This window comes from Neopsephotus bourkii, unplaced genomic scaffold (genome assembly GCF_033783945.1).
Source record: "Neopsephotus bourkii isolate Nb327-2 ecotype Australia unplaced genomic scaffold, CSIRO-AGI_Nbou_v1 NB_1589, whole genome shotgun sequence".
In the NCBI taxonomy this organism is placed as follows: Eukaryota; Metazoa; Chordata; class Aves; order Psittaciformes; family Psittacidae; genus Neopsephotus; species Neopsephotus bourkii.
Genome location: NW_026902065.1, coordinates 2,958,151 through 2,982,314, shown reverse-complemented (window position 1 = coordinate 2,982,314; position 24,164 = coordinate 2,958,151). Strand labels below are relative to the sequence as shown.

Sequence of the window (24,164 nt, the reverse complement as noted above, 5' to 3'; positions counted from 1 at the left end):
TGTTATGTTTCAGAAAAGGCAGTAAGAAACATGTGTGATACCATAGTAATTGTTGTAGTTACTTATGTTTATTGCTACTTTGTATTACCCCCTTTTCCCTCCCAGGTACCAGCTATCACGTTAACTGCTAACATTATCTGGTTTGCTGATAACTTCCTGATTCAGAAGATACCAGCTGCTGCCAAACTTCTGGATAAGAAAAGTATTCATACAGTTAAACTGCAAAGGGAAAACTTTCTACAGCAGAAGGCACAGTCACTTACCAAGTATGTGTCATAAATACTGCTTCATGATGTTATTTAGCAAGTAATTGATAAACACAAGTGTTTCTTCATTCAGTGTACTAGTGTATTATGTCACCAGAGAAACAATGTTTTTGGCAGTTCTAAATACTTGATTTTCAGTTATTTCTATTTCCATATTTTCAACTTCCTTGTATTTAAATGAGTGTCTGGTAACCTCAGCTGCTTTGCTTTTTCTGTGTGTTTATGAAGGTAAATCACTAGTAGGCTTTACAGAGGACTTTTCCTATGCTTGATGATGAGACTTCCTTTGCAAGCATTTCTTTCTTCATGACCATTTTAATTGCTTCTTTAATGATCTTTGAAGTTATCAGTATTTGAGAAGGATTCTTCTGTTCTGTATTCCACATGTAGTTTACAGGTTCACTGCCTTCTTTTAAGCTCTTTCTGAAGTATGTTTAAAGATTAACTTTTTCAGTCTTTCGAGCAAGTGTGCTGCACTGCATAGGGAGATAACAGAGCCAGGGCTTCTGTTTACATTGCAGATCAAACCAAGAAGGTGGAAAATGTAGTCTGAGGGATAGAAGTAAAATTTTAAGTTTTGCTGGTTGTCTTCCGACCATGTATGCAAGCTGGCAGAACTAGGTTGGAGGGGAGGAGGGAAAAGCAATTCCATGCCTACATGATTCTCTGGCAGATTATTTTCACTACATACACACAAACACACATTTCTGTTTCAATCCTCTTTTTCCTGATTTGTGTCCTGCCATCTGCAGGAAGGTTCAAGGGGTCTGAGTTCTTTCCTGGGATTTAATTCCTGGATGGAGCATAATTGCATTGCTGCTTTGCTTCTGGTCTTGGGTGGTGGTACAAGTAATTTCTTGCAGCTCTTAAGAGAAAGTTGAAAAAAGATGTAGGTATTCGCAGACATTTCATAGAATCATAGACTCATTTAGATGGGAAAAGATGTTTAAGATCATCAGGTCTACCTGTTGACGTGGCATTGCCAACTCTATCACTAAGCCATGTCCCTAAGCCCCACTTCTACCCATCTTATAAATACCTCCAGGGATGGTGACTCAACCGCTTCCCTGGGCAGCCTGTTCCAGTGCTTGACAAACCTTTTGGTGAAGAAATTTTTCCCAATATACAGGCTGAACCTCCCCATGCACAGCTTGAAACCATTTTTTCTCATCCTATTGCTTGTTACCTGTGAGAAGAGACCACCTCTATCTAGCCTCCTTTCAAGTAGTTCTAGAGAGCAGTAAGGTTCTCCCTGAGCCTTACTTTTTCCAAACTAAACAAGTAATTCCCTCAGCTGTTCCTCATAAGACTTGTTCTCCAGACCACTCACTGGTTTCACCAGTTTCTGTGCCTTTCTTTGGACATGCAATTTTGAGGATATTGTAATAAACCCCAGATTTTGCATCTGTGATTTGCATTCTGCCACTAACTTTTTCTTGCTTTTTTTTTTTTTATGAGTTCTTGCCCTGCCTTTCATAACTGTTGTTTTAAATAGGAGTACTCTTTAAAGTGGATTTTTTTTTATATTGTAATCAATGACCTGAGTACATTCCTGCTATAAGTACTACAATAAATAGTATTGTAGTGTCACAGTTCTGGAGTATGGAATAAATAGCAGTTTTGAAAATGAACTCTACATAAAACATTTAATTACAACTAGGGTAATCCAAGCAGGTGAACTTCTGGAGAAATGTTATTTAAGAGCAGTGTCAGTCTGGCATTGATGTAATGACAAGTTATGTGTGTGTGTATATATAAAACAAAAATTCAGACTCGGAGGGGAAACAATTAACATCAGTGTAGGGTTACTTTTCTAGTGTTTAAAAGCATTTTCTAGCACTTTTATTTACTGTTTTAATTTAAAGGACTGTAGTATATGCACTATTAAGGGGGCCGTTGTTCTCTTGAGAGACAGAAGATTTTGACTCTTTGGGGTATGCTTGTACAGATAAAGTTGGCAGCCTAACTAATCCTTGCCTATAGAGAATGAAAATGTAAATGAGTATGAGGTTCTGATACTTTTGGAAACGGTAAATTATAATTTCAGGAGCCTAAGACTTAACTTACTTCCCTTACAAGAATTTAGCATACTCTTCTCATTTGATAAGTGAGCACCATTCTTCGTTTTCTTCTACAGAGATATGCAGTCATATTATGTTTTTGTGAGCTCATGGATGACAAAAATGGAATCTATCTTGTCAAAAGAGCAACGTGTGGATAAGTTTGCTGAAGATCTGTCAAACCGCTGCAATGTCTTCATCCAGGTGTGCAGTCTTTTAATGTGGTGATGCAGCAAACTGATGGTTTGGTGCAAGTTGTTGAACATGAGAAATCACCGAAGTTCTGTGATCATCGGTGTGTTGTTTTACAATGTGGGAATTCTTCTAAAGCTTTAAATGCTCGCTAGGTAGTCTTTTAAGTAAACCTGTAAAAGTCCTTTCCATAAGGCATGTGGGGAAAGTGAATCTGGCTAAATATTTAGGAATATTCTCTGTAGTAAAGGTTTTGGTTTAGGTTTTATTTTCCTTTTGAATCAGTCATGAGGTATGTAAGATGGACTGAATCACTGTCTAGTTTTATTTAGCACAGTACGTACTTCAGTAGAGGTTTTCTGTTGTTTCATTGTGCTTTGCCTAATGATTGTACTTTGCAAGAATCTTACTATGTTCCAAGGCAGTTGATTTTCTTTTGGCCTACTAACAGCATGTAGTCTTAATGTAAGATGCGTCTTATTTTGTTTTTTTTTCCTAGTTCTTATGTGCATTGATCTGACAAGAATAGGTGTGATAGAAGCATGATTCTGAATCTTCTGTATCTAAAGGCATGCATATACTAGGATCTGTGGTTTTTATATTTGAAGTGTTTGCAGTTGGACTTAAAGTTTTGCTCTGTAGTGAACTGATTTTCTTGCACCACTTGCTGTCATTTCCTAGTTTGCTGTGTTGTTTTTTTTTTTTTTTATTGGTACTGCTTTTCCTTTGAAATGAGTTGATTAACATTTTTGTCATGCTGTATGTAACAGACATTGCATTTAAAAGCTTAGCATACATTAATCTAGAAATTACTGCTTTTTTTTTTTTGTGGGGTGGATAGTTATATCTAGACAGTATAGAGCTGTAAATGCTGTCAGTGTATTTATTCCATGCAATCTGGAAGCTTTAGGTTGTTTTTGTAGTGGGCTGTTTTTTTGGGGGGGGATGGAACTTGTATGATGGGTTGGTTTACAATAGGCCTGAAATTACTAGACCTTTGGGAATGTGTCATTTAATTCACTGACCTATGTTTAACTTGAATGTCTCCAGAAGAGGCTAATGATCAGATGATCTAATGACTTGTAGGCAGTTCCATAGCATGTGTGCTTAGTGAAAGGGCCTCATTCAGCTTTGGGATCTCAGGCTTGCTTACTAAGTGAAGTGGTAGGTTCTCTAGTGTGAAGAGGTGAGAGTTAGAGGTCTATCATGTATGAAAGAAAATAGAGAGAACTTACTTGCTTGATATGTTGTGAAAAATATTCTTTCTCCCCTCTCCCTGTACTCATTTTATTTTTAGGGTTTTCTTTATGCATACAGTCTTAGCACCATCATTAAAACTACAATGAATCTCTACATGTCAATGCAAAAACCTATGACCAAAACCTCAGTGAAAGCTCTATGCAGACTTGTGGAACTTCTGAAGGTATGTCACTGGATGAAAATTGTTGACTTGTAGGTCTTTTACAGAGAACATTGATCAAACATGACATATTAAAACCCCACTGAGATGGGAAGTGTTTTTGCATGGGTGGCTTCTTGTTCAAGTCTGGGTTTGGTTAGAAAACAGGAGATTTGGGAGGCTAGAACCAGTTTTTGTGTAACTTCTCACTGGCTTCCTTATGTGGTGTCAGAGAATGATCGAGGTTGGAAGGGACTTCCTGAGATTGGACTCAACCTCAGTAGGTCTGGTCCAGCCTCCCATTGCTCAAGCAGGGCCACCTAGAGCTGGTTGCCCAGGACTGTGTCCAGATGACTTTTTTTTAGTGTCTCCACGAATGGAGACTCCACAGCCTCCCTGGGCAACCAGGCTGTCTCAGTGTCAGGTTATCTAAACAGTCAAAGCGTTTCTGGGTGTCCAGAGGGAACTTCCTGGGTTTCAATTTGTGCCCATTGCCTCTTATTCCATCATTGGACGCCTCTGAAAAGAGGCTGTCTCTGTCTTTTGCACCCTCCCTTCAGGTATTTATATACATTGATAAGATTCCTCCCTAGTCTTCTGTTCTCCAGGCTGAAAAGTCACAGCTCTCAGCCTTTCCTCATATGTGAGATGCTCCAGTCCCTTAATTATCTTAATGGCCCTTGGCTGGACTCTCTCTCAAATATGTCCATGTCTCTGCCATACTGAGAAGCCCAGAGCTTCCAGGTGTGGCATTACTAGTGCTGAGTAGAAGGGAAGGATCACCTGCCTCCCCCTGCTGGTAATACTTCGTCTAATGCAGCCAAAGATACGCTTGCTGCTTTCTTTGCAGCAAGGGCATGCACGCTACTGACTCACATTCAACTTGGTGCCCACCAGGATCCATAGGTCCTTTTCTGCCAAGCTGCTTTTCAGCTAGATGATTCCCACTGTATATTGGTTTATGGGATTGTTCCTCCCCAGGTGCAGGGCTTGCACTTCTGGTACTTTTTCCAAAGGGAAGATAAACAACCAACCAACCAACACCACTTAGATCAGTCCTGACACTTTTTTCTGCTCCTGAATGGTTTAACTTTTCTCAGTTTATAACAGTTAGTTGCAACTGCTACTAAGAGTATGTTACAAAGTGTAAAGAAATCTGGTGTTGCAGTGTGGATGAGTCACAGAGCATAAAGCCAAATTCTAAAGGCAACAGGTTCAGTAACTATCTGAACTATTGTGTTTTGGGATTGACTTTAGGCAATAGAACACATGTTTTACCGAAGAAGTATGGTTGTGGCTGATTCTGTGACACACATTGCTCAGCATCTGCAATATCAGGCTCTTCACACTATTTCTGTAGCCAAGGTAGGTAATCCAAGTTCTAATGGTTAATCTTTCCTATGTACATGTTTTAAAGTCTTAAAGTATTTTTCTTTTGCAGAATTTGTAGTATAGTGCTGTATCATAATTGACAGATATAAGCTGTCCAGTGGGTCAGAGCTTTGCCCTAGAAACTGCACAGCGCAGTGGTCATGTGGTTTTGATCAAGAATGCTTCCTCTCTTCCTCTAAACAGCTGCATCTCTTGTCATGGTCTTGTGTTCTTTTTTAGTTTTTACTTCTAGTGAATTTCACAAACTGACCTTTTATTACCTCTTTTCTGAGGTACAGTCTTAAAGCAGTCTATTATAAGTCTAAGCAAGCAGGCTGTTGCTTTGTTTAAATCTTTGTCTGCTTGGCAAAATAGCAGTGGTTAATACATGATGGCTAGCAGGAGTCTAATGCTGATATAAATTCACTGTTTTGCTGTGGGGCAAAGTGGCTACTAGTGATGAGACGTTGTAGTACTTGCACATTATGTCTTTCTATGAACAAGATCAGTTTACTACACATTTTGCTTATCAAATCTTGAATTTCTGAATTCAGGCCAAATAAGAAAATGAGATTTTAGTTTGTCTGTTCTGATGTACTACTGATTGTTTATTCTTTCATCACATTCAGTAGCAGAATTGTAAAATACTTATGCTATTGATATTGGTGCAGCTATTAAACTTTAATTTGATTTGCCTTTAATCTCGATTTGTGTATCTGACACCTCCATGTTTTACGTTGTGCTTAAAGTTGTCGTTTAAAAAACAAGATAGATATAAATATGTATGTATGTATATATCAAGAGTAGCATGAATTGAAGAAGTTCCAGGCTTCAAAGCTAGTAAGATGCATTTGTATATCTTCAAACAAATAGTTCCCATATATTCAAATATAACTTTCACAATCTTTTCAAAAGATATCTGTAATTAATTTACAAATTATTTCCAAATGCATAAAAATGTGGTGAGACTTGTGTATTGAGAAATATTAAAGAGAACAGGTCTGTGAACAATTTTTTTGTTTTGACTACTCTGAAAATATGTAAAAGCAAGTGCTGGTAAACAGAAGGTTCATTAGCACTAATATTTTTTTTATGTGCTCCACTTTGTTTCTAAGTGGTTTCTAAGATGTAGGGTCTAAGGTTCTTAGACCTTACACCACTTAGGTGTATATGCCTCTAAGGCGTGCACCTAGAATAGCTTTAGCATGTAAGGTTAGGAGCTTCATGTTGAACATTCTTAGAATTAGAAGAGGGGTTTTTTTGCTCTTTCATTAAACCACACCTTTTCTGAGTTATGCTACTACTCACAACTATGTCTGTGACTTCAACCTCTTAACCAGGAGACTTGTTCCCTTTGTTCATGCTTAATCTTTCTGATAAATTAAAACTTGTAGAAAATTGCAGGTGATTGTTATTACCATGTTTATACATCTTCTGACTGATCAGCTGTAAGCTGGATTATTACCAATAACAGGGAGTCAGTGATGAAAAACTAATTGTAATTTTTTTTTTAACATTTTATGTACCTTAAAACTAAATTTGGCATGCAGTCACATGCAGCTTGCACAGTATTTGTGTACTGTATGACCTGAGTCATGTTCCTGCTGAAGTGCACATATTTGAAGTGTATAGATAGGTAATAACACTGAATTGACAGGGAAGTGAATCTGGATTCAGTTAGCTCTGTTCACAGATAATAACTTGTTTGCAGAAATACTCAGTTTATAACAAGTCCATAAGCCTTGGAAAGAAGAGGTAAGTTGTTACTTTTGGGCTTAGATAACTTTTCACTGCCTTTTTGTGTCTTTCTGTTAAGAAAAGAGTAATTTCTGATAAAAAGTACAGTGAGCAACGCCTGGATGTCCTCTCTGCTTTGGTGTTGGCTGAGAACACCCTTCATGGGCCAAGTACGAAACAGAGGCGATTAATTGTTTCCCTTGCACTAAGCGTGGGAACACAGATGGTAAGTGTCGTGATTGTTCCAGACCTATATGTGCTTGGTGTGGTATCTTGTAAAGAAATATAATTGTGTCTTTCTTTTTTTTTTTTAATTTGTTTGCACAGAAAACTTTTAAAGATGAAGAACTCCTTCCCCTTCAGCTCGTTCTGAAAAAACTAGACCTGATCAGTGAACTTACAGAGAGGTAAGTAATCGTATGTAATGTAAGGAAAGCAGTGTAGCATCACTAGGGGAACTGGATCTTCACTGTGTGAATTGCAAAATCTGGTAGCTGCCTGCTAGTGGTGATTTTTGCATGTACTGTAGACCAGGGATAGACAGAATTCCAGAGCTAAGCCTGAAGTTTGCTGGTCTTTGAGCAAGTCATATGTACTTAACTTTCTAATTTGGTAATCCACTTCTCTGACGGTTTAGAAATTCTATCATTTTCTTGGTTGACTTGGCTTTATGTTAAGTGAAAGTCTTCCTCTTAACCCAACTCCCCAGTTTATAAGCTAATACCACTCTGAGAGATCAGGCTGTCAGTTCATGTGTGACACCATGTCTTACTGCTGCTGTAGTTTCCGTGAATGCTCAAGTTACACCATGTTGACTGTCTGAAGGCTAGGTAAATACCTGGGTTCCATGCATACTTTATGGCGAGAGACAAACACCTCCAGTGGATGACTCATGGGATGAATTCCTGGGATAAGTGTTGTACACTTGTTGTATCAATAAAGGCCTGTTTCTTTTCTGATTTACAGGAGAAACTTGGAATATATGTTTGAGCTCTCAGTTATTAATTGCATGAATAGGAAAATAGTTATTTAAGATTTTGCTGTAATGTAAGGTCTAATTCTTCCAGAGACTGAGTAAACTTTTTTTTCTAAAGCACGTAGCTTTTATTTATTAGTAGTCTACTGGAAAACAAGAAGTAAAACGTTTGTTATTTAAACACCTTTCTTTTGAAGGACAATGTGTCTGGAACATTAAAGTAACCATGTAAAACTTAGGCTTGAAAAACAGTTGTCTTTAGTTTAAAAGCTAAATATCACTGTGTTAGAAGAATGGCCTCTTCCAATTCTGTGTCTAATGAGTAATTTTGTATTCTAGAATTAGAGCGCAATGTGACTGTTGTTTCTTGTACTGGCATCGAGCAGTCTTTCCAATCTATTTAGATGATGTGTATGAAAATGCAGTTGATTCTGCTAGATTGCATGTAAGTAATACTGTTAGCAATGTCAAGAAGCTGCTGCAGTGGGAGGGATTTGGAGGAGGAGAGGAAACAAATTTCATTAGTCTGAAATACTTAAGGAAAAAGCTCAAAAAAAAAAGGTGAAACTCAGGCAAGAGTTACTGCTGAGACAGAATTTCCTCCTCAGAGAATACAAAAACAATCTTTGTTCTAAATCTGATTTAAAGCATTATCTGTCTGCTCTAAAAAAATCAGGTTGCCATTAACTCTGGTTCTCTGTGTGTCTGTGTCTTTGTTCCTCTCTTCGTTAATTCATTCTGATTTGAAAAGAACACCTTTTGCTAGACTTGAATATTAAAAGTCTTCCACATTGTGGTTACATGTTTCTAAAGCACATATCACTATGTTCGGTTGTTCTGTAGCTTTTTCCATCCTCCGTCTCTCTGTCCCTCTTTGAAGTATCAAGTATTTGCTGCAGAAGTGAATCATGCTTTGGCATGATAATCCTAATAAAAATCAGTCATCTGTTTAGTATTGTGCATGCCATGGTCAATTACAGTGCTAAAATGAATATAGTAGAAATAATCTCATGTAAAATAGCTAATAATTTTGACCTTCCAGTAAATGCATCAGTAGCAACTAAATATGTCAGATGAACACATTGAGTGGAAACTTCTGTAGGGCTTATGAAGTCTATGTTTAATAATAGTGGGAAGACTAGCAATTTTGATTCATTTGTTAGCTTTAAACACTGAGATGCTGTTGACATGTCTGTCAATCTGTTGGTTAAGCATAATAGCTTCTTTTTTCAGTATATGTTTAGTGCACTGCGGGACTGTGTACCTGCTATGACACATGCAAGACACTTGGAGTCTTACGAGGTGCTTCTGGAATGCTATGACAAAGAAATCATGGAAGTGCTTAATGAGGTAATCTGTTGTGAATGGAAATTAAAGGCAACACTGTGCTTAGAATATCTTACAGGCCAGCATCTTTTGTACCAAACCTGATATAATCTACAAAAGTAGCACAAAGATTGTGCTTTTTTTTTTTGTGCTTTTGAGATTGATGTAAAAGGAAGCATTCACTGATGATTCTGGTTGTTTAAGACATGTTGCTGATGGTATCTGGCTGGGAACATGAAAATACTGCGCTCTAAATTACTTAAGTTGGCAAAACCTCAGTTACAGATTTGGCTATGAAGACGGAAGAGTGCTTTTAGTTAGATTAGGATCTGCTCTATGAATGCCTAAAATAAATACTACTGTTCTTTGTATGCATGGCTTTTAGTAGTGAAGGCTCTGTAAATGTAGTTAGTCTCTTTAGTACATTATTACCTACAAGTATGAAGGGTGATTGACAGAAAGAAAAAGAGAATTTGGATTTCCCAAGTCCTAGGTTTTTTGACCTAGGTTTTAACTTATTAAGTAGTTCAAACCCAGACATTATATATTCTGCAGAAAATGGGGCCAGATTGCTTAATGCAAGACTCTTGCGCACTGAGTTAAGTGTTCTTACTATCAAGATAGCCTGAAGCCTAGCTCTCCTTAAGATTAAAAATTAGAATACTGTAGTTTAAATTGTGTTAAACTCCTATAAGGAAATTTTAATCATGTACAGAATGACATTAGGTAGCTAAATCTTTATCTTTTCTGAGCTACTGTGTACCAGAACAAGGACAAAGGAAATGAATAACTCTAGTTCCCGTGTATTGATTCACTCTGACTTGTGTTGCCCTGCCAAAGCAAAGCTGTCTTCACTGGTTGAATCAGACTTTCATGTATCTCTGGAGAGAGATGTTAATTCTGTGAACAAAGCAATGTAGGCAGACATTGAACGTGGCTTTTTTCTTTTTCCTTCCCTGAACAGCATTTGCTGGACAAGTTATGTAAAGAGATAGAAAAGGACCTGCGCTTATCAGTTCATACGCACCTAAAGCTGGATGACAGAAACCCCTTCAGAGTTGGTATGAAGGATCTAGCTCACTTCTTCTTTCTGAACCCAATACGTTTTTTCAATCGATTCATTGACATTAAAGGTGAGGAGTTACACATTTTCCTGATTCCATTAATTTCAACTCTGTTGCACTTTAGCTTTTCACTTCTTTCCACACTTCCCTAATTAAATGGGTAGTATTGTTTTAGTTCATCCTTGTGTATGTTTACAGCTTATGTAACTCACTATTTGGACAAGACCTTCTACAATTTAACAACTGTAGCTCTTCATGACTGGGCCACCTACAGTGAAATGAGAAACCTAGCAACGCAACGCTATGGTTTAAGTATGACTGAAGCACATCTTCCCAGCCAGACTCTGGAGCAGGTACAGTGCCTACAGGATATGAATGTTGTTTGTTCTATTACACTGTCATACTGGCTAGCCATTCAAAGGACTGAGTTCTTGAAAGTACCAAGAGTAGAGAACTGTTTGGAAAGAGTGATCTTTAATTTCTGGTTGACTTCTGAGGCAACATCTTTAGTTACCTTTGGAGATAACACCAATATTAGTTAATTTCATGTTGAACTTGTATAATTTTTGTTTTTCTTTTAAACATTAGATTTAATCAAAGTGGTTATATAAAGTCAGAACATTTTCTTGACAATTCAGTATCAGCAATTTGGCAAGCAGTACAGCTGGAATAAAACTGCCACAAGTCTGGAATGGCCTTTGAATGGTGGGCCTTTTCGCAGGTTTATTGCTTGCTTCTCAGCAGGTTCTACTCAGTGATCATCAAAAGCAACTCTTTCACAGGCTGGACATTGAGGACTTTGGGACATCTATGATTAGCTTAATAAGAGAGTGACTCGGAGCCTCCTAGAAACTGCTAAGCATTGTTACATATAAAGTAGTCTTGCAAAGTTTATGGTGAAGGCATTAATTGTTACAGAGTTGGTGCAAAAGAAATAAAACTTGCATATTTTTGAGGACTTTGCTTTAAGAGTTTTAGTATCTTGGTTATTCCTGGCAGTTTGTTTCATTCTTTCATTTGGGTTAGCACATTGGTGAAACCTCTTAGAAATACATTCTCCCCACAAAAGAAATGTTTGGGATGGCTGTGTCTTCCTAAGTTGAAGGAGGGCATAGAACTAAGAACTCTAGCAGCTTCTTGATACAAAAGTCCTCTGCATGAGTTTAAGTTTCTGGCTTTGGTTTTCTATTGGCAATATTTGGCCATCACAGTGTTATAAAGAATTAAGTCATTTCACAGCATTGATTTCCTAACATTCATTCTGGTATGAGCATTACTTCAAAACAAGGACACCCCAAACCCCGTTCCTCCCCAGTTCCAGCAAAATCCTGATAAAATCCTTGGCACAAGTGGAAATAGGATGTAATAGACTAAAGAGTATCCTCTCTAGGCACAATGATACTAAAGGGACTCCTACAAGCTAAATTTTAATTGGGGCTTGTGGTAGAGACTGGAGGATTCCTTACTTTCAGGGGAAGCTGGGAGGAAAACAGGCAGAAGAGTAAATGTTAAAACACAGACTCAACTTTTTTTCTCTTTTAAGCATTGTCTTGTAGACACTGAACAAAAATTAAGAGATTCTTTATTTTGCAAAGTGAAAACGTTGCTTTTTCAAAATGCTTTCAAGTAACTACAGAAATAGTATTTGTTCGCCTTAGTGGTTAGACACGTCTGTAGTTCCTGAGAATTTTTACCATAATAATTCTCAATAGATAATATTGTTTCAGGGTCTGGATGTTTTGGAAATCATGAGAAACATTCATGTTTTTGTATCCCGCTACCTCTACAATCTGAATAATCAGGTAAGGTATAACCTGTGCTTTTTTCTGGCTTTGGCTCTTATTTGAAGGGATTGAGAAATGTAGAAGTAGATGACATGTAAGAAAACCCTGAGCTGAACATACTTAATAATGAGCTGTAAAACAGCTGTTGTTGTCTAGAAAAACAGTTTTAGGGATGCTATAGATAGATCTTGGAGAATGTTCTCTAAGCATGTTCTGAGTACAGTGTGCCAGTAGGATCACTCCATGTCAGATACTCCGTGGAGCTGTTAGAAGGCAGCAAGGACAGTTGACTGCTATCTAAGGGCATACTATATGTGATTTTTCAACTTGAAAAAACGGTATCTGCAGAAGGGTTATTAGAGAGATGAAGCAATGAATGACATGGAGAAATATGTACAGGGAACAACCCCTGGTGATTTCTGAAACAGTGAGAATGAGGACCAGTATGAGAAATAGTGACTTCCTTAAAGTAAAGGAAATACTTTTTTCTTCATAGCACATAATTTGGTAGTGGAATTCATTACCATTGTATATTGTGGGGCCAAAAGTGCAAACAGGTGCCGAAAGAATTTAGATCAGTTAATGCAGGATATAGTCTCTATAAATGTGTTTGGGTGCAGCATCTGCCTTGGAATCATTGAATCACCACTTTGCAGAAATTGGAAGAACCAACGAAGTTTATTGTATGCATGCTGGGTTTTCTTTGTTCCTTCCTAATCGTCAGTTATTATCCTTAGAAATAGGATATGGATTACCTACGTTGATGATTTATCACAGAATCAGTTTTGGGTAAATAACTTAATTTTATTTTTTTTCTCCTGCTTCCCAGATCTTCATTGAAAGAACAAGTAATAACAAACACTTGAACACTATCAATATCCGACACATTGCTAATTCAATTCGAACTCATGGAACAGGAATCATGAACACAACAGTGAGTATCTTCTGCACTGTTGTTGGATAATTTTTAATAGTGCACAAAAGCCTCCAGCTCTTGCATCCCCTGATGGTTTATTTGGTTATGCAGTTTTAATAATGCAATAATCATGTACTGCATGTATTAACAAAATAATTCAGTTCTTGGACATGACACAAATCAGTACTACAGTCTCTTAGGAGTTATGCCATTTCCAGCTGTTACATAAAAGTTAATGAAGAGATCTAAAAACACATCAGAGAAAATATAATGTTCTGGTGGGACTCTGAATTTCAGTGAAGTCAATTCAGTAGACAGTTCCATATAAATACAGGTTACTTGAGAATCTGCTGAAAACAGGCTGCTGGATATGTTTGTTACTTTGCTAACTAGCTTGATTTTATGATTATGATTATTATTATTATTCCAGGTAAATTTTACTTACCAATTTTTGAGGAAAAAGTTCTATATTTTTAGCCAGTTCATGTATGATGAGCATATCAAATCCAGGCTTATCAAGGACATCAGATTCTTCAGGGAAGTCAAGGATCAAAATGATCACAAGGTATAGTAATTTTTGAAGGATTGATAATAACTTGGATAAAAATGCTACTTTCATGCAGCAAACCATAGCAATCCTATTATTTAAATGTGTATCTCCAGACAAAGTGAGAGATTTTGTCTAGCAAAATGCAGTGTTATACAAGTCTGTATTCAGATGGAATTGTTTCATTATATCTGTAAATATGTTGGGTAAAATAATTGTCACCTGAAAATGATGATTTGATGGAGTCATAGTCTGTTTGGAGGTTCTAAACTTCTAGTCCTCATCATGCTTAACAGTTATTAGCAGTTTTGAATAATAAGATTATTCAGATTGAATCCAAAATTATGTGAACTTGTAGCACTTGCTCCAGTATGGCAAGATTTGGGATGAAGGTCTGACTTTCAGTGCTGGAAAATCACATTTCTCAAAAATGTGAGAGACAGTGCATTTAGTAAAACAGACTGACAGCTTCTTTGTATGTCAAGTGCTTATTTCTTGTAGAAATACTCTCTTGTTCACAGTAACACTTCTATTTCACTTCTGAACTTGCCCAAGTGACTTAGCCAAATGATTTCTGTGCACTAAAATGGGCCAGCAGGTGTATAATTTCTAAAAAAGCTGTAGATGTGAGGTGGGAATATATTGCAAATATAACTTTATTGACATGATGAAAAAAATTAAGGATAATTATTCTTACAAATTACTCTCAAATATTTTTCTAGTATCCCTTTGAAAGAGCAGATAAATTCAACCGCGGTATCAGGAAACTTGGAATAACCCCGGACGGCCAGAGCTATCTTGACCAGTTCAGACAACTGATAAGTCAAATTGGTATGAAATGCTATGTAAGACAATGTCATATGTTATTAAATGGAAGAGTTCTTCATTGTCTTATAACTTAGCTTTTAGGTCAGGCTAAAACTAGATTTAACTCCATTCAGATGGGAAGTGCTTCACTTGTACCCCATGTGAAATACTCTTGCTCAGTTACACAGAAATGGTCCTTGCATGTCTTAATCTAAAATACAGCTACACTTGCATAAATGCCTGTTCCCTTCTGACTTTTATTCAGATTGAGTATATTTCCCAGTAAAATAATAGTACTGTTAAGTTCATGTATTTCAAAAAATGGCCATATATTCAGTTGAAGGAACTTTGAGTGATGCATGACATTACAATGGTATTTTCAGCCATTGATGCTGTAGATGTGCAGGACTAATCTGAACTTGCAAGTGTTTCATGTGCCCAGTGGAGAGAGTTTGTACTATTTTGCTCTTACGCTATCACTGAAGTGAGCACCACCTTGCTAGATGGTGCATTTGTGTTTTGTTTCTCTACATAGACTTGTGATGCCAGGGTTCAGTGTAACTTCATTAATGTGGCTTTCAGAAGAGTTTCTTTGCCAGAAGTATACGGCAACTCCTATAAGATCTGAAATGTATATTAAAGTTATGAAAAGTGTGCATGTATTTAAGTCATTATGAATTACTTCCTTGCTTTTTTTTTTTCTTGTTTTTAAAGGCAACGCTATGGGTTATGTACGAATGATAAGATCTGGTGGACTTCACTGCTGTAGCAGTGCAATTAGGTACTTAAAGAAATACTTCCTTTTTCTGTCTGCTCCTTCTTGTTCCTTTGCTCCCTATTTATGTTGATGTTCCCTAGGTTCTTACAGTCCCCCATAAATTTTCAAAAGGTCCATTTTTATGCCTTTAATAAAGTGATATTATCAAAACCAGTGCTGGAATTCAGAACTGTACTACCATTGCCATAAACCACTGAAAATCAGATGAATTATGTGGAAAAAAGCTTCAAAAGAGTTAATAGAATTTACATGTAAGTCATTAGTTCTTAATTAAGTCAGTAATTCCTGATGTTAATCACTTCAGGGTGCCTTAAGGAAAAATAGTACAAGCCTTGAGGAACTTGGGAAAAACGTTTCTTTGATACTTCTTTCTGTATAGATGATTGTGTTTATTAAAACTTAGTGACTTTTTACAGAAATAGTTGTTTTTCTTGCAAATAATAGTAAGCTTACAGTTAAGGGAAGCAAGTGTTAGAGAGGGGAGAGATGTTAGCCTGATAAATGCAGAAGTACAAATAATGTGTGTGTTTTAGAAGTGAATTTAATAGTGCCTGGGTGTGAATGGTATGGCAGATAAAATCAAAGTAAATAACAAGTTACGGTAGATACTTCAGTGATCATAGGCAGTTGAGCATAATCCTGACAAACAGTAAATTTTCAGGTTTGTTCCTGATCTGGAAGATATTGTTAACTTTGAGGAGCTGGTGAAAGAAGAAGGGCTCTCAGAAGAAACACAAAAAGCAGCAAGGTACCCTAACATCATGCTTCTGTGATCTAAGGCAGGGATGGGATGACAGAATTGTAATTTTAAAGTTATAAATGCAGTTATTAGTTGTCTGTGTGTGTGTGCTAAAAGTTCAAATGACTTCATGCAAAAATACTTATTTCTCTTCAAAGCAGAAAAAATAGAAGCAGTCATTTTAAAAATGAGAAGTGGCATTTGTAGCAATAGACTGTTAGAACCTGGTTTCTTGATAAAATCCTTGTGGTTTAAAGGCTAATGAGCTTTCCTCACCTTGTGTCTGATACCTGCTTTTAGAATCTTCAGGGCCTTAGGAAAAAAAGCTGCGAATATTCTATTTATAGACCTTGTTTGAGAGAATGAAATCAAGAAACATGATTCAAGGTGGCTGTAGAGGTGAGGTGTAATCTCAGACATTAGTCTGAATGCCGAATTGTGGGTGTAGCCAAAGGAGGAAGAGAGGGTTGTTACCACAAGGTGTAAGTAAGCAAAGAAACTCCTAGCAGAAAGCAGGTAATAGCATGACTTATCCTTTGCAGGCAGTTGGACTCTGTCCTTGGTGACCTCACACGTAACTTTGCAGAGGGAACAGAGTACTTCAAAATGCTTGTGGATGTGTTTGCTCCTGAATTCCGCAGTCCAAAGAACATGCATTTGCGGAACTTCTATATAATTGTTCCTCCACTGGTTAGTGTTTTCATTTTCACTACTAACTTTGAAAGAATGTATCACATCAGGTTTGGGTTTAAATACGTTGTTTTAGGCTTCTGACTAGCATATTCTGCTTTCTTCCCTGATTATGAGTGGGATTGTTTTGAGCGTGGCTTTGTTGATAGTTGTTCAAAGCCACGTTTCTCTTTATTTACATAACTACATGCGATAGCATTCAAAAGGTAACTTGAACTTCTGTTTGAATCAAATTTGGGGAAGTCAAGATGAGAAAGGAACCTGGGTTCCTTTAATTGTCCTTTACTTGCTTACATGCTTATCTCTAGTAATCACCAAGAGTATGCGAAGCAATAGACTGACAAGAACAGCAAAGATGTACGCTTTTTTTTTTACTTATACATATGCAAATATTTTCTAAAGCTTAACTTTCTTCCCCCAAAATCTAGAAAAAAGGTTTTCATACAAAAATGTCTGATGATGGGAGACACAATTAGCAGAGTTTTAGGCAGGGAATTATACTGATAGGTAAGAGCATGTATAAAAATACCTTTTAAGATTTGTGAGCACCTCTTGATGATTCACCTCTTGATGATTTTCACTCTTTCAGACCCTCAATTTTGTAGAGCATTCTATCAGTTGCAAGGAGAAATTGAATAAGAAGAACAAAAGTGGAGCAGCTTTCACTGATGATGGGTTTGCTATGGGTAAGTTTCAGCATGCTGACTAGCCTTTGGCTAAGCCAACATAATGGATATTTGCAAGAAAAGGTTTTTCTGTTTGTATTTTATGTGTTCCTATAATTAAACATTCCATAATTTAAATTTGGGTTGCCTTGGCTTCAGCAAAATGGATCTAAGGGCTATTGTTGCATTCAGAATCTCCTAAGCATGGAATAGCTGTGTATGGGAGCAAACAGATTTGTTGTATGTTGATGCTCCCCCATTTCTTTCAAAGCTTGCAGATCTCAGCTGAGGAGAAGGTATGCAAGTCTTTGGGTAAGTTATGAGGTTTTCAAAAGTTGAAGCTATTGAAGCTTGTTCCTTTATTGTTTTTTCCCTGTTAGATTTAATTGTAAATTAATTGCAATTTGAATTTTTTGTGAGAATTATCAACACAAGCTGATCCATTAAAAACATTCATAAAACATTTTACAAATTGCATGTTGACTTTGGTACATGGTTTTTAATGACTACAGGTGTGGCTTACATTCTGAAGCTTTTGGATCAGTACCAAGAGTTTGATTCTCTGCACTGGTTCCAGTCTGTTAGAGAGAAGTATGTGAAGGAAATCAGAGCAGTAGCTAAGCAACAGAATGTGCAGTCCACAAATCAAGATGAAAAACTACTACAAACTATGAACCTTACCCACAAGCGACTGGAAGTTTGTTTACAGGTAGAGCATGGCTGTCATTATCTGTTCTGTACTGAGTTCTGCACTTACCCATTACAATTCAGGCTTCTGATGGAAGTTATTAAGAGCAAAAACCATAGAGCATGGTCTTAAGCAGTAATACAAAAAGAGTGTAAAGACTTGATGTGTATGGTCCAGAGAGGATGTTGTGTTTATGATATTTGAGTGAGGAAGAAACTTGACCTGGTTGACTGGAAGTCTTTCCGCATGGAGTTTGAAATCAAATATAATGCAACTAAAACCTAAATGCTTAAATAGGAGAGAATAACTTTTTGGTTAAATTTCTTTTAACAAAGATTTTATGTAACACTGTGATCCCGTAAGAGTTTCTTAGAATTATAGAATGGTTTGGGTTGGAAAGGACCTTACAATCATCTAGTTCCAACTGCCACTGCTGCAGGGGATGCCTCACACTAGACCATGTTGCTTGGCTGTTAATTCTGAGCTGCTAAGTTGAATGATGCACTAGCTGTTAAATAGGAGAAAGATACATTTGGATTCTAAAGCACAGCAGTTCAGGTTTCAACAGTGGTGTAAATGCTTTTCATCTCATTCTGCTTTTGATTTGGCATGGCTGTGGGACAAACATATAGCTGGCTGTTTATAAATAACCTGTGATGATGATGTGTAAAAGCACATCTGTTGAAATAGATAAAGTCCTATGTGTTGTCATGACTCCCATGAGTGTGCACTGTTTGGTCTTCTGCTATTAAAAACCCACACATTGCTGAACCTTGTTCAGGAGCTGATCAACTTTGTGGTCGTTTAAATGTTTGTCTGGCATGATTTTCCGTGAGCAAATTGCTCCAAATTCTCTCTGCTGTTACAAACCTCATTTTCAGCCTCAGTAGTGACAGTTTTATTGCACTGATTCTGCTTTGCTTAAATTACCCTTTTAAGTTTTTGGCTGACGTCTGCATTGTAAAATGCATGGAACAAGGAATGAATGGAGGAAGTTTTTTTTTTCCAAGAGTGTTTAAGTCATTTAGAAGTCTAGTTGCCTGTAGATGCTTCTGAAAACTCCTGTTTATATCTGCCTACAAATTCATTCTTGTGATATACACTGACACTCCTTTTCTGTATCTTTTCCCTTAGGAATTTGAACTCCTTTACTTCTCACTCAGTAGTGCAAGAATATTTTTCAGAGCAGATAAAACTGCAGCAGAAGAAAACCAGGAAAAGAAGGAAAAAGAAGGTGAGTGAATGCTCTACATAGAATATCTTGGCTCAAGAGAGGGTGCCTTAGTGGGGATGGTCCTTTCTTGATTTTCTTGCTTCGATTCAGTATTCCAGAAGGAATTTTACAGGGTTTAAGGGTAATTTGAGGAATAAAGAACAGCTCACAGAGGCTGCCTTTGGAATGGGTGCATTTCAAGCTGGATTTGGGGGTGTGGAGGGGAGAACAACACGACCACAAAGGCCCCAAAAAACCCAACCAACCCCTAAAACTCTGGGACAGGGAGAATTGCATACTTGGAGTTAATATTAAATTCCGTAACTTCAACATCATACTTAACCTCTTAATTACTAATTTTGACAGAGAGCGCCTTTTCTGCGCAACCTTAGCTGGTGTGAAATAAACTTGGTGGTTTATTTCACAATGAACCTGGTGTCAAATAAGGTAGTTTTCACCTGTTATCTAACAGCTGTTTTTCAACTTCTGTAGGCAGATGATGCAGATACTATAAGTGACTTTCAGATGTTTATGGTATATTTTGGTTTACCATTGAATTATATTCAAAGAGTAAGATCTTAATTTGTGGTATGGTCTCTTGACTAGATAAAATGAGTATTGGAATGATCAAGATGCAGATATGCAGTTCAGTCACAAGTGGTTTATAAGCTGAGGTAGCAGTATATTAAAAATGGAACTGGTAAATAATTTTCCACTGTAGTTCTGTCAAAAGTGTAAATGACCTGTGAGATTACAGTCACTGGAGCCAAAGATAGTTATCTTCTGTACTGGGAAAACAGTTTGTAAAGAAAGAAGCCTTTTAGCATGAATTTACATTAGATCATATTCAGTGAAGCTGCTCAAATAGTGGTTCAACTCAAAAAGAAGTAAAACTCAACTAAGCATTGTGGTGGGTAAGAGTAGACGTATTGCCCTGACTTCTTTATGAGAGCATTGTATGAATTACTTAATTTTAGGTTAAATATTCACTGTTGTGATAAATATACAGTTCCCCCAAAATGTTTTATGGTGAGAAAAGCTTGAAATGTGTACCAGGGTGAAAAGTTTTGAACATGGCAATACCTTAGCCTTCTACCATATTATTTGGGCTCGGACTGTGCAAGATGTGTGAGCACGTGTCTTTACACAAGCTCTGCTGATGGGAGAAAACTTTCACTCCATGTGCTGATAATGGTGTTATCAAGTATGTTAGGACATCAGTATAATACAGATAAGACTTCGTTTTTACTGCCTTGAATAAAATGATAAAACATGATCCAGGGCTTCATTTTCTGTATCTTTTTTTATTTTGTAGAAGAATGTGTTAAAACCAGCAATGGCGAACTCCCCAACTCGATGCCTGCAGATCCCGTTGTGAAATGATGTGTCTGGTATGGGTGATGATTACTTAACTCAAATAATTCATGTTCTCATCATCAGTAACACTCTGTAGGGGATAAACGCTCTAAATTTGATTTACTTGCTCTGTTAAACCCAAGAGAGAACATACAGTAGTATACTAGCATTCAGTAAGGCTAGGTCAGTGTTTGTATTTCCTAGAGGAACTCCTGTTTTTCAGGAGTTTCCATTATTTACATCACTTAGATGAAAATAATGATATAAAATGTTGACCCTGGAGGTAGTTATTTTAAAGTACAGATTAAAAACTTACTAATTTTTAGATGCATTCTTGCGTCTCTAACATAGTATTAAAAAAAACCTCATAGGCCACTGGTCTAAGGTTTGAACTGATGCATCTCTTCAACCAGGAAAAAACCAAACCAAGCTATCGTGCATATTGGTTGTCCAAGAGAATAATTCAGACGTATTTTTACGCAGTCCTGTTGTATTTAATGCAGTCACAGATTACACTGTAGATGTAACAGTGTATGTTGTGACTGCATGTTAGTTATCACACAAAATGGAAGTCCTCCTTGATGTTTTATTCAACAAACCCTTATTACAACTACAGAGAGTATTTGCACTGTGGGATCTGAGGATCCTGTCAGGCATTTATTTATCCCTGCTAGTTTTTAACTCTTAGATCAGAGAAAGGGGAAAACCAGAAAAGTTAATGTAATAAATTACTTCTCATTTCATACCCAAGGTCTGATTTGCATCCACAGAAGTAAGGAAATCCAGAGCCAAGACAGAACCACAATCAGCTCTTCCTTTTATGACCAGACACTGTGTGATGGGTGTCTGTAACTATTAAGTGATCTTACAGTTCATGAATATGTTGTGCCTAATCGCAAGTTTCAGCCTCAATGCTGTATTTCCTGGCCTGTGTAGGCTTGTTGTACCCTCCGTGTTGTTCATACAGTCTTACATGCCTGATTGTTAACAATAATTGCACTGCAGGCTTCAGAAGCTGCTGAACACTGTGAGAACTCTGTATAAATGTAACATCCATTAATGCCTGCCAGTAGAGGTTTTAGACTGTGCAAGAGTTACTCAGATTCCTAACTTCAGTAAGTAGCTAGACTTAGCTTAAAAGTAAACCCCACTCATTAAAAGATAGGGTTGTGTTTTCGATCTCCCAGAACATAAAAAAACTTCTAGGTCTTACTAACTAGAATAAACTACTCCAGTCAGTCCAACGGAGAATAACTTTTTTGGGGTTTTGTTTTTGGCACTCTTACTGTAGTTTTAGACCATTCATGCCAGCTTCTTTCATCTCTTCACATTACAAAAAAAGTGATGTTTTAGTGGTTCAAATTGTTCCACCCACCCTGGGTCACTAGCTAAGACAATTCCTGTTATAATTCTGATTTGCCCTTTTCTGCCATTCACTCTGATGTTCAGATGTTTTGTTGCAACTGGAAAGACCAGACTGATGCTGAAGTCCTTTTGGTCCTGGAAACATGACATAGAAGCTTAATGGAGTGTATGAATCAGCTGGACTCTCACAAGTTTTGTTTTTAATGCACTCTCAGTGCAGAGACTGCCCTAAAGAATGCTGCATCACTTGAGTTATAATTTTTGTTTGTTTTTTTTTTTTATTTTGATACAGGTATTTATTTTTTTTTTTTAATTTGTGTACACTTCCTTTTTTGACCAAATTGTGCCCACACTGAACATTCAGTAGTGCTGCAGAGATCAGCTGCTGTGCTGCTGTTGCTCGTTCCCCTCCTGTTGCAACTGCAGCGTGTGTATTTCCATATTCCTATCCCAGCTGAGGTCCCAGGAGTTCTTGGCTTGCAATGGCCAAGCACTGCATTTCCTTCAGCAGCTGCAGAATCATGCATAAATGGGGTTCAGTCCTCCCTGGGTGCACTTGCTAGGTAGATATGCACAGTCAAGACATTACCTGCACACTAATAAAATCTGTACTTTTCCCTCCTCCTAGATAGGAGACTCTCTTTTGGAAAGACACTGTCTCGGATAGGAAATACACTGCAGTTGAACTTGACATGGACTGTGCATTTTCTCAACAAACTGCTGTGGTTCTAGTGATGGCAGTTCTGCAGGCAAAACATAAGTCTATTTTTATAGAACCCTGTTTAATCTGGGAGACCTGAATGTATACTGTATGTGGCAGAAATGTATGCATACACACAAATATGTACAGTGATAGTATAGCTATTCTTGCAAATACAGGATTGTAGTTTGTATTTCCTCTTTTCTTTGTCATGTAGCAGCATATACAATTTTTCTCAACTGAAATACAAAATGGGTTCTGGATTTGGATGTGTCACACACCCCTCTGTCAGCAAGGGGCACATTAAATCCTTTTTCCCTTCCACAAGGAGCTGGAAGGGGGTGCAAAGGTCTTGCTTGTGGTGCTACTACTATTCTCATTGCTTTTGCCCTCCTGTTCTGATTATGGGAACAAAACAGATCCTGGGCTGGAGATGAGACTGTGGAGCTAAAACATAAAAATCCCCCAACCTCCCAGAGGTGATAAAAGGAAAGTGAGGATGATGAGTTTGCTCCAGGGACATAATGCAGGTCTGTAGACGTCTTCCTTCAAGACAAGGGCAGAACTAGGCTGAAGTGTGCCTGCCCTCATGTGCTCAGTCTTGTGTCAAGCAGTAGCAGCTGCTGTGCCAGAGGCATCTCAATCTGCTTCTGGTATGACACTGTGCCCTTTTGTGCCAGAAGCCAGGGGGCTGCCTTGCTGGTCCTCCTCCCAGCATGGTAGTAAGGGAGAGTGAAGCCACCTGATGCCTCACTCAGCCCCCAAGTCAAAAGGCATTTGCAGTGAGTGGTCTCTTCAGTGATGGTCCCAGAGGCACCCAACTGCTGTGAGGTGCATGGTACTGGTGCTGAAGGTAGATTCTGTAATTGGAAGTGAATTTGAGTTTTCATCTGACATCCATTAACAACAGCTGTTTTCAGCTTCTCAGGTACAAAGGACCAAATGTAACACTTAATGTTTCCTAACTCGGTGTACAAAAGGGTATTTTGTTACCTCTGTCTCTTTGGTTTGTGAGTAGAGAACATTATGTATATAAAACTGTGTTAATAAATGCAATTTTGAGAACCTCATTCTCAGTGTCTTCAGTAACATCAGTTCAGGAGGTGTTTGTTTATTTGTTTTTAATAAGACAGCTTCAACTTTTATGAAGTTTTTGTCAGTTACCAACAGTTTTCTTCCATGGTTGTTTTAAACATTCAACAACTAGCTTAAACTGAATTTATTCCATGTCAAACACTTGCAAACTTGGATCTTTCACATTCTACTTACAGAAAATCTAGTTTCTGATTAAGTGACTGAGTTAAGTTCAAGGAATTTCAGTCATTTGTTCTGGTTACCTTATCTTGATTAATACAAACTTCTGGCATTGATTATATCCCCCCAATACCAAATGTTTGTTTTTGCAGAGTACCATTTCTCATGTTTTCAGGTTAAACAGGAAGGGGGGAATAAAGTGAACTTATTAGCCAAATCCAATTTCAAGAAGACTAGAATAAACTCAAATAGACTATGAGACTAGTCAATA

The 24,164-nt window shown here is 37.5% G+C and overlaps 1 protein-coding gene across 3 annotated transcripts in view; it reads left to right on the top strand.

The window, feature by feature from the left end:
- WASHC4 (WASH complex subunit 4) overlaps positions 1 to 22,182 on the top strand; it is a 38,273-nt gene extending 16,091 nt beyond the window's left edge. For 2 of the 3 annotated variants that reach the window (XM_061371852.1, XM_061371854.1), the window contains 21 exons: positions 106 to 266; positions 2,404 to 2,530; positions 3,816 to 3,941; positions 5,175 to 5,282; positions 7,105 to 7,251; positions 7,353 to 7,432; positions 8,341 to 8,446; positions 9,235 to 9,351; positions 10,292 to 10,460; positions 10,590 to 10,744; positions 12,119 to 12,193; positions 13,005 to 13,109; positions 13,522 to 13,656; positions 14,361 to 14,469; positions 15,160 to 15,226; positions 15,885 to 15,971; positions 16,505 to 16,652; positions 17,242 to 17,338; positions 17,830 to 18,026; positions 19,140 to 19,239; positions 20,534 to 22,182. In XM_061371852.1, coding sequence (XP_061227836.1) covers positions 106 to 266; positions 2,404 to 2,530; positions 3,816 to 3,941; positions 5,175 to 5,282; positions 7,105 to 7,251; positions 7,353 to 7,432; positions 8,341 to 8,446; positions 9,235 to 9,351; positions 10,292 to 10,460; positions 10,590 to 10,744; positions 12,119 to 12,193; positions 13,005 to 13,109; positions 13,522 to 13,656; positions 14,361 to 14,469; positions 15,160 to 15,226; positions 15,885 to 15,971; positions 16,505 to 16,652; positions 17,242 to 17,338; positions 17,830 to 18,026; positions 19,140 to 19,239; positions 20,534 to 20,601 — 2,484 coding nt within the window. In that variant the 3' untranslated portion in view covers positions 20,602 to 22,182. The remainder of the gene's footprint in view (positions 1 to 105; positions 267 to 2,403; positions 2,531 to 3,815; positions 3,942 to 5,174; positions 5,283 to 7,104; positions 7,252 to 7,352; positions 7,433 to 8,340; positions 8,447 to 9,234; positions 9,352 to 10,291; positions 10,461 to 10,589; positions 10,745 to 12,118; positions 12,194 to 13,004; positions 13,110 to 13,521; positions 13,657 to 14,360; positions 14,470 to 15,159; positions 15,227 to 15,884; positions 15,972 to 16,504; positions 16,653 to 17,241; positions 17,339 to 17,829; positions 18,027 to 19,139; positions 19,240 to 20,533) is intronic. The other variant, XM_061371853.1, reaches the window with a different exon arrangement.
- The last annotated feature ends 1,982 nt before the right edge of the window (positions 22,183 to 24,164 follow it).